We start from the raw sequence: 13124 nt of genomic DNA, 5'->3' as shown, positions 1-13124 counted from the left end.
ATCTCCCTATTTTTCAGAATGTGAAACCTCTGCTATCTAGATGTTGTGCAGGGACAGAAGTTGTTTGCTTGGATACAGAAGTTCACAAACAGAACCAGATGCATCTTTAAGGGGAGAGGGTGAGAGCAGGCAATGACGCTGCTTCCTCACATGATACAGAGCACGTGTGCCATAGGGGCAGCTCTCCGCACAGGACCTAGAGCCTCCTTGGAAATAACCCTGTAAACCTGTTATTTCTAAGATCAGAAGAGCTACAGTGGTGAGATCATGGGTTATTTTCAACAGCACATGACTTATCTCCCACTTTCCCATGTGATAGGCAGTATCTGCTCATCCTTAGAGGAGCAGAAACTGACTCCATTTATTCTTGTGCCTGATGGGAAATGGGTATCCTTGACATGCAGGTGTGCAATGGCTGGTAGGGGCAGGAAAGTGAGGGGTATCTGGACTTAAAGAGCTAGTGCAGTCAGCAAAAGAAATGCTGTGTGGGCAAAGCATAGTCTCTCCCTGAACATGATTCAGTGAGTGCTGGGGCAAAATCTTTCCTTTAAATGTGCTCTGTGCCTGCTTTCCTTATGCTTTGCCCCTGCACTCGTACCTCCTTGGTGATGTGTGCTGGGACAGCAGACAGCAGCTTGCCCAGAGCCCTGTATAGCAACTGCATTCGCATGGTGGTGTCCATGCAGCATACAACAAAAGCTTCATCTTATCCTGCCTTTTAATTTGATGAACTAACTCATTACAGTTTTTGGTAATGTTAAGTAGATCTGTTTACTTGGATGAAAATGGGGCTGAGCAACTTTTCTTCAGAGAGATTGGATCTAAGCATTAACATGCAGGAACATTTCTGCCCATGTGTGGTTAGCTCTCTTAGAAGGGCTGCCTTTTCAGGAAGTAAATGTAATAATTTTTCATGCAAACGTTTAAAGATTTAACCACTGGTAACATGCTTTCAGACTAAAAGCTGTTAGATTCAGAGTGGCAGTATTTGAAATGGCTGATGGAGTTTGAATTCCATTTTCAAATACTAAATCCACCATGTCTGTGGAAGTAGACACTGTCTGAAAGCGTTATGCCTAATCAGTTGTTGATAAGGAACAATATTAACTTGTGGCTTTCGCTGTAGACTGAGTGTAGCAAGAGAGGGTGCTTAACTGAATTGCACCTTATAACTAATCAAACACCTGGGGCCAACAGTTTATGCAAATGAGACAGCCTGGCTGAATGCCAGAAATTATTGTTGGATATAGAATATTTATATAAAATAGATTTTTAAAAATTCATAAGAATATTGAATTTAACATTTTAGGCAGATACCTGCCCTATTTGATTATTGCAGTTTGCATGCACAAAGAAGGTAGTTTGCCTCTGATTTCGACAATTGCTATGATTGCCTAAACATTAGAAAATTAGGCTGCATTGGAGGCACGTTTATGCATGCTGAATTCTGTAAATAAAATCCTTTTTTTTTTTTTTTATGACCCTTTCAGAAGCACTTAATTGTTGAAATTCAGTTGTTTTCTGAAGCAAAAAGGTTTTGATGTATACATGCTGTGTCTGATGAGCCTTTAATAGCGTTTAACTTTGGAAGTAATCAGCTATGAACAGGAAGTGTTTTTGTGGCAAAGCTTTTGCAGCTAAGTGGTTGAACATAACTAATTCTCAGAAAGGAAGTGCTTTGTAGTTTTTAAAACAAGTTTAAATATAACAATACACAAGATTTTCCACGTCCCACTTCTATACCTGCAAATAAACCTGCGATATTCTTTGGCAAAGTCTGCAAATGTGACAACCCAATGCTACATGATTGCTTTGTTTTGCACAGCTGTGTTTCTTTGAAATGGTTTCTTGTTGAGAAGGAGGGTGGGGGAGTATATCACAGGCACAACAGTGGGCTTGAGTTACATCTCTTGTTCCACTTGTCTTTTTAACAAGTTGTATAAGGGAAGGGAGGCACAGTGACCTGATTTAAGGCTGTCTTGGTCAGTGCGTTGATGCCAGTTGACAAGAAGCATTGTATTAGATAAAAAAACTTGACTTACTATATGTCTTAATTTCCAGTATTGGGTTTTTTTAGTTACCTTCTGCGTAATATGGGGGGTACACAAATTTTGTTGTGGGCAAGCAGAAGCACTGCAGCTTAGTTGCCGTCCCAACAGGGTCAGTACGAGGTACGGGGTGCATCAAATGTCTCTTTCCTGTGGCCTCTCTCTCTGCCTTAGTTTGAAACCACAGCTGATCTTCAGCAGTGGTGATATCATCGAAGGATGGACAGTGGCTGCTGCTGCTGGTGGCAGGACCCCAGCCCTGGGAAGAACTCCATAGGATGGACCTCAGGGCCACCCATGGGTTTTCAGCTGTACTCAGGGATTGCGTCTTTTTGGGACCACTTAAAAAAAGGGACTTCACATGTTGCATGTATGTAAAGTAAAAATAACAAAGCGTGTTCCAGATACTGTGGGTACTGTTGGAAAGCCCCTAAGCAACCAAGGATTCAGACATCTTCACTATTACTAAATGTGGCCTGAAAATTCATACTTCTCTGTCTGCTGCCTCTTTCACTCATAGTCTAAATGATTGTGTAAATCTTTACTGCACACAGGCTTTGGTAATACAGCTGGGTAGAGCCGAGGAGCCTGCATTTAGGAAACTGCGCTTAGTTTGTCAGAATAACAGGAATTCTTTTGATTTGTGGTGTTTGTAAGGCACCATCATTACCTGTGGGAGCCAAAATGTTTTAATCACATTGTATCCTAAGCTAACCAGATGAAACAGAAAAAGTTCGGGGAATCCCATGATGTTTGCATCTGCCTGAATGATACGTGCCTTTCTTTAACAATTACTCATATGGGAAGTGATGGGGGGGAATCAGCATGGTCTGTGCAAGCTTTAAGGCAAAATGCATAATAATATCCAGGCAATTGTCATGTAGAGTTTGGGTGTTTCCAATTTGTAGAGAAAAACCATCACTTTTTAGTCTGAGACTGGGGACTGGGAGGATATCCTCCAGGGGCACAGTAGATACTGCATGGTGCCTCACGGTATTGAGTAAGTAGTGGTTCTTCATATTAAACCAGTCCTATGCCATAGGTCTTCCTCTGGAAATCATGTGCCTTTCTGTAATGGAAGAGAAAGTGAGCTTGGGAAACCAGATGTGTCTTGGGTTTAGTCCTTTGTTGTCTTGAGTGGCAGAGTTACTCCGTTGTAATTGAGAGCCTAATTTGGTCTTGTAGGGTTTGGTTTTGTTTATTTTCCCCTCTTATGGCAGTGAAAATGAGTGGACCAGACCTGTGGATTACTTCAAAATACCCCAACGCTCCCTCTCCTGTGACTTCTGCAAAGTGACTGCCATGCTAACCTCAGCACGGAGGCCCTGGGTCACACAGTGGAGCACTGCTGGTGGCCCTGGCCCCTCGTTAGCCTGGTGGGAACTAAGGCAAGCTTGGCTCCTTGTGGAAACCTTCTAGAAATCCACTTCTCTGTGTGGTTTCCTACTGTGTGGCCTGAAAAGCCAGCTCACTTAGGAGCTGCCTTCAAAAAAACATAGCCTAACTTGGGCAGCATCTGCTGAGTTTGAAAGGAGGTTGCAGGAAGCGTCAGGAGTCCCTTGTCAGTCCTGCTCTGCTGCCTGCGCCCACGGGTGGGAATGCCGGGCTGAGAAGCTGCTGCCTAGTTCCACTTGCTTTCCAACCATTGAGCTGTCCTGGCAGTCCTTTTGCAACTTATTGGGAGGACTCTTTGCTCCTCTCTTTTCCTTCCAAAAGAGTCAAAGCTTTTGGTTCTGTTTCCACATTCCTGGCTGAAAAGGCATGAGGTGCAGAAGGGGAGGAGACAAGTAACGCTGTTGGATTTGGTGTATGTTTCTGGGACAAGATGTAAGGAAGGCTTGATGACATTTTTATCAGAAATCTCAGACACTGAAACAAGTTTGCTTGGAACAACTTTGTTCCCGGAAATCTATTCAAACATTGCTCTTGCTTGTAATAAATGCTTTAGCTGACAGCATTGAATAGCATGTGTGGGCAGGAGCTGGGTTGTAGTTGTTGGTATGTATGTGTATTGGCTGCATGACAAATTGAAAAATGCAAGCCATAACAATAAGGTTCTTAACCTCTTCATGAGGCAAAACTGCTGTTCTGTCAGTCTAACTTGCTTTTTTTATTTTTTTTTTTTTGTCAGACAGACACAATTTCCCTGGAAATCAGGACGCTGTATCCTTCCGTACCTGAAGATGCAGAACAAAAAGCAGAAAATTTATTTGTTAAAGAGGTAAATATCTAGTGTGTGTATCCTTTAATTTTAAATAAAACCAAGGGTTTGGAGGAGGCATGCTATGATTATAGTGAACATCATCTTTCTTTTAGTATTGTTTAGGTGATCTGAATCACCTAAATTTGAGTATCGGAGGCTGGAAGGAATGGGAGGGTTAACAGCATATCTGCAGATGCATATTCTGGGATGTTTGTTTCTAGAAAAACTACAAATAGACTGAATCATCCTCTTATTTTGCTATTTGCCAGCTGCATTCCCTGTCACTGCTGGTTCACTGATATTGATGCTGGTATTTTTACATGCATGCGAATCATTGGTCATCTGAATGCGCTTTGCACTTTGAAAATGTTGTTATCTTTCCAAAGAAGATAACTATCTGACATTGTTTTAGGCTGTTAGAGTTATTACAAGGTATGTGTCTTATTTGGAGGTATATATTATAGCTGTCTGAGGAGTGGTTGCACTGTGAAGGGTGTGTAAGGGTTTGTATTTATTGTCAGTATTTAGAGTCTGTTCTACCTTCATAGTAGAAAGTCAAGCAAAGTTCTTTCATGGTGGTTAGAGCCCAAGCAGGAGTGATTAATTGCTCTACATCAAGAAAACCCTATAGTATTTTTTCATACCTGATGTCAGATTGTGGAAGATTGCTCTTCCTGCTACCTCAGGGATATTTCAGGTTGTCAGTGGTTTTATCACTCTGAAGGACACTGGAGGTGCTGGCTCTGCTGTGCAAAGGAATTTACTTTAGATGGCTCCCTGAAGCTTCCCCATCTCTCATTAGAGATCTAAAGTGTAGCTCATCATTTGCATTAACAGAACAGATTTATGAAACCAAGTTTTCAGCCAGCTTCAATAAGGGATTTAGTTCCAAGCACTTATAATTAGCCTGTAATATGTGTTCCCCGACTTTTTTTTCAGATTGGGATTTTTCACACCTGGCTTCCTGGTTTGAACGAGTATGGGCTATTTCATATGCACTGTAACTGCAAGATAATTTGTGGAGGAAAAGTCAGTTGCAGACAAACACAGGGATTTAAAAAAAAAATAATCCAAGATTAGGCAGAAATGTAGCTGTTGAACTGTATGCAGCATGATATTTTACAGGCAGGCCCTATTTCAGCAGGTCTAGAAAGCACAGTAACGACTTACTGCCAGTTCAAATTCCCTGAACTTTTTGCCATCTTAATCTGACAGTAAGGTTAAAAGATAACATAGTTTATGGAATTGTCGTACCCTCACAGAAACATTGCCACCCTTTCAGCACTTTGGGGTCTGCTTTTTATTTTAAGGTTCCACAAGTTGCAAGGCCAGCACTATGCTCATGGCTTTATAGAGAAAGTGGCGGGTCTAAAAATGGAACATTGTACACAGTGTCTGGGAATCATTACAGCTGAGTGCTCCAAGGGGATGCTAATGACAACCTGGTAAAATATATATTGAACACATCTATTAGCTTTCTCTGCAGTACCAGTGAGCCAAGGGGAGGCAGAGAGAGTAGCAGAGCAGTGGAAAAAAACAGTACTACAGAACTTAGCATGTGCATGGAACAGTAGCAGGATAAGACCCTCTTTTAAAGTAGTAATGCATATGTTCCACTCTGCCACAAAGCCAAAATCTATATATAAAATAAATCAAGCTCCAGGAAGAGGATGGTTTCTGGTCCAAAATTAAGTAAAACTGAGCTTGGGATGCTGTGATGATCTGTGATTGTAGTCCACTGCAGTAATCGCACGAACCTGTACTGACCCAGTAGCAGTCTGTTGAGCTCCAGGCTGGTGTTCAGCAATTCTGGATACATGTCCAAGAGTGGAGTTTGTGACCTTCACTTCTTCTTTTGAGCTGTGAAAAAACCAACACTTTACTCAATGAATGACTCTTCTTGTTCTTCAAATGCACTATGATATCATGAACAGAGAAAGCATCCATCCTGTACTTACTCTGTCTTTTGGTCAACTGGACTTGTTACAACGCAGGATCAAATGCCTCGTTGCTGATCAGACTGTTGGGGAAGCTACAGAAAGGCAACGTACAGCTTCATCTTGCTGAAAACATTTTGGTGTTCCCCATAAGCGGTAATGGCTGTCTCTGACTAGTAGCACGTATTACACTCAGTAGTTTAGCAAGATGCAACACAAAGCCAGGTGCAAGTCAGATAACTACAACTGAAGGGTCTGCTGTTGAAGGTGAAATAATTTTCTTCATATGGTGCAGCGTGAGGAAATGGTACTGGAACTATTGCAAGAGCTCAGATCCATGATCTCCTGTCTCATCCTTCTGGACACTTGGTGGTGTTCAGATGGTCTTGTTTATAAGGTACTGATAGGCCATTTAAAAGGGTTTCAGAAGTCTGTGATAATGCCTTAAAACCCTGTCTGTCTTCTCCTCGGCATTTGTTTCCTACTGGTGATGGTGCAAAGGCTTGACTTCCACCTCTGGCTCTTTCATTGCTAGAGTCCTCCAAGGGTTAGTATTTTTCCCCCAGCCCTTACCAAAATCCATGCGTGTGACAGCCTGGGGATTTGATCACAGTCCTTTTGCTCAAGTAATCCTAAACAATACTTACAGGCACGCCAGGATGACTTGATTGCCTGTGCAGTATCGGTTTATGGATGCAAAAGAGCTGACAAGCCAGATGAAAAAAGATGCAGCTGATGTTGCTGAGGAAAGCTTTCAGTAAGGGCAGCATTTGATGCTGTCCAGCTGTAGTGGAAGGTTTATGCCTCTAATTGTCTGATTCGGTTCTCTTACTACTGCTTTCAGATTACTCAGTAACCAAAAACTTTCATTGTTGGTAATGTTCAGATATTATGTTAATGGATGAGGCAGAAGAATTTACTTTAAAGAAAATGTCTAACCTTCTCCTTTCTGCTGAAACTTTAAAATGAAAATTTTAAAAAAATAAAATTGAGGTGATGAATAAATAGTCTTTTGATAACTAAATGTTTCCTGTAGGATGCAAAGAGGATATTTTGCATTTTATGATTGATTACTTTCTAAACCCTTTATTAATTTATACCTAATTATTAGGTATATTCTAAAGGTAATATTTTGTGAATCGATCATTCCTATACCTCTAGTTGTCTTAGCATATTTTCCATGTTGATTTTTCCACCTTAACTTTTCTTAGGCAAGAGGAGATTGAGTAACTAAATTAGGTTCCAAGAAAAAAGAATTTCCAGAAACTTTTAAAGCCAGAATAAAATGGTCTTCAGTGCTTATTTTTTCTAAGTATTCCTGACTTCCTTGAATTCTGTACTGTACCATGCTGTTTCCTCCCAAATTCTGAATTTTCTGGTTCCTCACAGTGTCTGCTGCATGTATTTATGCTAGTCAGCATTGTCCTCATGGTCCATAATTTTGACAAATAGAAACATTCACTCCACAAGAACCAAAATAAGATTTTTCCTTTCAGACTGTGAAAACATTCCTAATATCACCTTTCCCAACTGTGTATTCCTGAACATGCAGATGAAATGGCAATCCTTGGGATTTTTTCCCCCGTTTAATTCAGAAGTAGAAGGGGATAGTGCATTTTGCAATTCAAAGTTAGATTTAGTTTGAGGAATTTAAGCTAATTGCAACATATTTAATCTCATATTGGTTTGCGTCAGGTCAGTATTTTCAAAAGCATGCATGCATATATGCACACACGTATGCTATTTGTGAGTGTGTATCTATATGAATGAAATTTTAGATATATATGGAAAAAAAATCCAGAAAGTAAAGAAATATTAGCAGTCAACTGTCCTTCCTTAAATGAGTTTAAGCCAGATGCATCTGCCATTTTTGGAAGGATCTACTTGGCTATGTTTTTGGGAATCATGTTTGCAGAGGCGCTGACCCTGTGGATGGAGGGGTGTGCTGGGGGCTGGGCACGGGCAGGAGGAGGATGGAGCAGTTTACTGCAGAAGCTTCCCTGGGTCATGCAGTATAATTGTGGAAAATAGGTCCAGAGGAGCCTTTGAGGAGCTGTCTCATCCCTCCCTCCCAGATAGACTGGGTACCTCCTGACCCATCCTTGTTGCTTTAGGGGCCTGATCCCGCAGCGGTGGCTGCCGCAGGAAGGGCTCCTTTGGTGACTTGCTGGGTGCTGGATCAGCTCATGAGTGCTGCCACTGCTGGGCTCATCCGTATTCTAGCACAGATGGCAGAGTTCACACTGCATTCTTCCAATCCTATTGCTACTATCGTCCTGCTGTGCACTTCTTGCTGGTCACTGAGGTGGGTGGCCTACTGCCATGGAGATGGGCTGGTTTGGGGCTGGTTGGTACCAGTTAAAGTCAGGCCAGTCTCCTTCAGAAACCTGCTGTCACTCTTGAGCTGTGTTTGAGCACACTTGTAGCTTTAAAAGTCATTGTAGAGCCAATTGCTTCTTTCAAACCATGGACGTCTAGGCAGTTGTCATCTTAGCAACCTGCTGGAAAAAGCCTGGGACCAGAGGGCAGTTATTAATGGCATGTGTGACATGATTGTGTCCCGCCTGTGACATCTGCCATCAGCCAGCACAGCAAGTAAGGCAGTCTGAGGTGAGCTCAGAACGGAGTGTGCTAAGGGCGCTCTGCACACACAGCACTGCTTCGACCTGTTCAGTGACTCTATAGCTCATGTCAAATTTTGGTGGTTTAACTGATGGAAATGACAGAGACGAGGACAATGAAGGAATGACTTTGCTGGGGAGAGCTGTTGAAAGTGAGCTTCCCTGCACCCCCGCCTTGGCTCCTTTTCATTTGTGGGTGTCGTTGTAGTCCTCACAGTTCATCCTCAGAGCAGTAGGGACCAAGCTGGGTGGAAAGCACTACAACGAAATAAAATAACAGTGTAAGAATAATAAATTTTCATTTGATGGTTGATGTCGTTCATTTTGTCTGCTATGGTGTAGTATTCATGTGGATGCCTCCTAACTTTCCTGCCTCGGTTTTCTACGTACAAAAGTTGGAGTTGTCACTTGTAGTAAGTTTTTAGAGCCCTCACCATTCATCTGAGATTTTTTTTTATTATTTGGGATTTTGCAGATTGTGTCTACAGGATCTATAAGTAATTATTAAATATGAGTTTTATTAATCATAATGTTATGTTGCACAGCTTTCTGTGTAACTCCTGAAAGTGGTTGTGTGTCCATACAGTTGATTTCTGAAGCTTTTTTATTTTCAGGCTAATCTGTGTTGCTCTTGCGTATTTCAAAGTCAAATTAAAAAAGAAAATCCTCTTGATAAATATCACAAAGAAGGTTTTATTATTGCTCATTACAGTGTAGATTTCCCCAACTTCAAAATCTAAAGTGCTTTCAGTACTTTAAAGAACCTGTAGTGTCGGGACAGCGGCGTAAGTTATTAAGGGACGGTGGGTCTTTTGATAGCACAAGTAAATACTTTTTAAGAATGTTTTAATAGTATGTTTGAATGTTTTGATTTGTTACGCTGCCGTGTCACTGGACTTTACTATGTGTTTGAACCGTGTTATTTGGAAGCAGCTTTGAGAGTCCCAAAATGAAGGTCCCAGTTGCTAAAAGCTAGTTGTGACGCTGCTGTGCTTGTCACAGGTGTAAGGGAGCAGGGGTGGGCCTGGGGTGGAGGGCAGTATTTCAAGCCAGGGTGGTCATACTGCCTTCCACCTTCCCAAATCCCTGCACTCTGCCTTTGGTTGTTGCAGCAGAGGTCACAGGAGGGAGAAGCGGTGGGGAAGGCTTTATGAGCAGTGCCATGCATGTCCCCATCATGGGGCAGAGCACAAAGCCATCGCTGCAGCTTCCCCTGTAGCGCTGTGGCCACATCCACCTCTGGAAGGTCTTTGCTTTATGTTTCCAAGCTTTTGCATGGGTTTGTCCTTCTCTGTGCAACATCTCCCGTTTTCCATCTCAGAAATAGGTGCTCTTCAAGGGTGAGTGAGGTGGTAAGGCTGCTCAGTGCGTGAAGTTTCTCTGCAAGAAGCCCAGTTGTTCCACTAATTACTTTTGCCGTATGTGCATCTGTATTTCTGAAGACCATGTCCCTAGCACTATCTTAGGGTATCGGTAGGGGAGTTGCTTTCAAATGTTTCAAGATGTTTGCTTCATCTATGTTTCTCTCACTTCCCATTCTCTTTTCTTCCCTTCCCCTCCTCCCCGCCCCTCCCCCCCCCCAAAAAAAAAGAAAAAAAAAAGGTTAATTTGCATTGCAGGGTAAATATTTTTAATTGCATCTTTCACTGTGGTAGCCATCATGCTGTCATTGCCAGAACTAGAGCTAAGAAGTTACAGGTGGAAAAAGCTTGCAGGATTGTCTGTGTGTCTAAGGAAAAATTAGGCCAGTGGACAGAAAAAAAACAGAAAATGACCTGAATTTGATAGGGCCCTTGGGAATGGGCTGTGCAGCCTGCCTGATCAACAGTGCAGTAGGAAAGTTCATGCAAAACGTATGCCAACCCTCCCACGTCCCAAAGCTTCCATTTCTCTGTCTATATTTTTCCTCCTCCACAGTCCACTTGAGTTCAACAGCCCCTGCGCTGGTGCCTCCGCTCTTTGCCAGGAACAGTAGGATCCAGCTCTGGTCTCTTGATGAAATCTCTGCCTCTAGAAAGTTTTTTTTTCTTTTTCCTCAAATCAGGTTCTCGCAGGTATTTTTCCTCATTGCTAAAATTAGATTTCCAGTAGTAATTTCCAGTTAAAAAAGAAATAAAAATAATTGGAAGTCAGTACAGTCAGCAGAATTATGTGATTTTTAGTTGGGATATTCTGAAGATAAAATACTAAAACATTTTTGGTTTTGGGTTTTTTTTTATTTCAGCTAGATCTAGTTTACAATGTGTAGCCGCAACAAGCTAGTTCAAGACCAGCATTAGCTGCTGCACTGAATTGGCTTGCCTTTTGTGAGTTTACTGAATGATGCTTGAATGTGTTGCTTGTCCCTTTTGATTTTTATTTTGATTAGCTTTTTCTTGGAGGAACACAATAAACCTTTATAGTTATAAGCTAAAATGCTGTGGTCCATTCTATACGTTATTCACAAGTCTTTTTTTTTTTTTTAACACATCAGCCTATAATGTTTGCAATAAAAGCTCGCGTTGAGAATTCTCTGTGGGCTTTAATTGCATCTGTTAAGTAGAATACTTAGTAATGACAGTACCACAGGGGAAAAGTGGTCCTTTCTGTAGAAGGTTCAGTTGGTTTACATTTGCCAAGTAGAAAGCGAGTGAAGTGTGAATCAGAGGGTCTGTGCTCACCCTCACAACACTCAATGAATGAGCTTTTCATGGGCTCATGCAGAACAGCATGCCTTGCTCTTGCAGAGGATTCTTCTGGCTCAGGTGACTATCAGATAGCTTTAGTTAAAACTTTGATCACACAAATACAAGGGTGACCAAGTCTTTTTGTGAAGATTCACAAAACAGGATATTTTTTGGTAGAGTCAGGGTTTTTTTTCTCTATTCAAAGGGAAAATGGAAACAACATTGTAGTGGTGCAGGAACGTGATTGTGTGGGGAAGGCTCTGGACCTGACACTGCAAGGTGCAGAGTTAGTAAGTTGTAATGCTATATTGCTCTGTTTGCTCTCAAAGAATATGTGAAAATTTTGTAATGTCTGATGGTCACACTTTATTCTGCATCCTGTAAGATAATGAAGTTTATGTCAAACCAGAAAGTAGATGCTAGATCCACATGCAATGTGTTTACTGCAGACTGCCTTTGGCTGTGCTGAACTGCTCTGTTCAGTATCAGGGTGGGAGAGAGCTGCCTATAAATGCGTGTCCGCTTCCTTGCCACCTCTTCCATACTTCAAAGCAAATAAAGTTGTCACAGAAGACTGTGACGACACCCAAGATGGCTTCTTAAATTGATTTTTGGCTACGCAGTGTGTATGTTTTACGTGATTGTTAAGCTAGTGCTGAGTAATTTAGAAAGCAACACCTTTAAGTTTTCAGCCCATCTCAATTTTTGTTGCAGCAGCCTGATAATTCTCTCTGCCCCTCTGAGGCAGAGACTGCTGTGCAATCAATGACTCCCACGGGAGCTCCAGAAGAGGTTAGCAGGGAAGAGAAGGAATACCCCCAGTCAGAGTACTAATTTATCCTGTCCCCTTGTTGACTTTTCTTCTACTTTCTCTGAGTAGCTTTTGGTATTTAACTCTCTCTGATACATCCTTTATTCCATGGAAATTTTTCTCCTGGAGTCTCATCCTTCTCATGCCTTTCTGTGAGACTGTCCTTCCTGTTCACATCTCAGATTCATTTTGCCACTGCTGCTTCTTTCTCTGCTCTAGATTCTACCATTTTCCTTCCTGATGTGCCTCCCTTCCCCTGTGGTCTTAGGCAGCATCTTCTGCTGCTAGGTTTTAGGCTTGATCTTTCTTTTTTCCTGTCCATCTCACATGGACTGGTGTGAATGTTCAGGTGGAGTGTGGAGAGAAAATAATACAGTATGGGGTAAATTCTTCAGCATACTGTACATTAACATTTTACACTCTGTAGCTAGAATCACTAGAAGTCCTGATCTTGTAGATGCGTACCTTATCAGTAACTACATATTCCATGCAACTTGTTGCATTCAAAAATGTTGTGTTGTATTTAACTGCACTGACAAAAGTTCTGCATCGAGTAAATCATAGTTATTCTAGTCTATCTGAAAGCATAGCCAAGCCCTTCAGTATAGCCTTTGCTCAGGTCTGGTTCCCTTATTTAAGGGAGATAGATATATTAAGAACAATTTCAAAAGATGAATGCAAAGCCAGCAAGATTTTTTTTTAGAAAATAAAAACTAGGAGGAGGTTGTAAGGGGTGACTAAGCAAATTCAGTGTGAAAGGGAGAACAAGGCTGGTGAGAAATGATAACCCTATTCATTTATTTCTGAATGTTGTTAAGAGGTTAAAGATGAATCCTTA

The 13124-nt window shown here is 41.6% G+C and overlaps 1 protein-coding gene across 11 annotated transcripts in view; it reads left to right on the top strand.

Moving 5' to 3' along the window:
* Nucleotides 1-13124, top strand: part of DOCK10 (dedicator of cytokinesis 10) — a 162615-nt gene that overhangs the window by 65494 nt on the left and 83997 nt on the right. For all 11 annotated transcript variants that reach the window (XM_055723165.1, XM_055723164.1, XM_055723167.1 and 8 more), the window contains one exon: nt 4180-4269. In XM_055723165.1, coding sequence (XP_055579140.1) covers nt 4180-4269 — 90 coding nt within the window. The remainder of the gene's footprint in view (nt 1-4179; nt 4270-13124) is intronic.

Source organism: Falco cherrug, chromosome 11, assembly GCF_023634085.1.
Source record: "Falco cherrug isolate bFalChe1 chromosome 11, bFalChe1.pri, whole genome shotgun sequence".
NCBI lineage: Eukaryota > Metazoa > Chordata > Aves > Falconiformes > Falconidae > Falco > Falco cherrug.
This window is presented reverse-complemented; position numbering and strand designations above follow the sequence as displayed.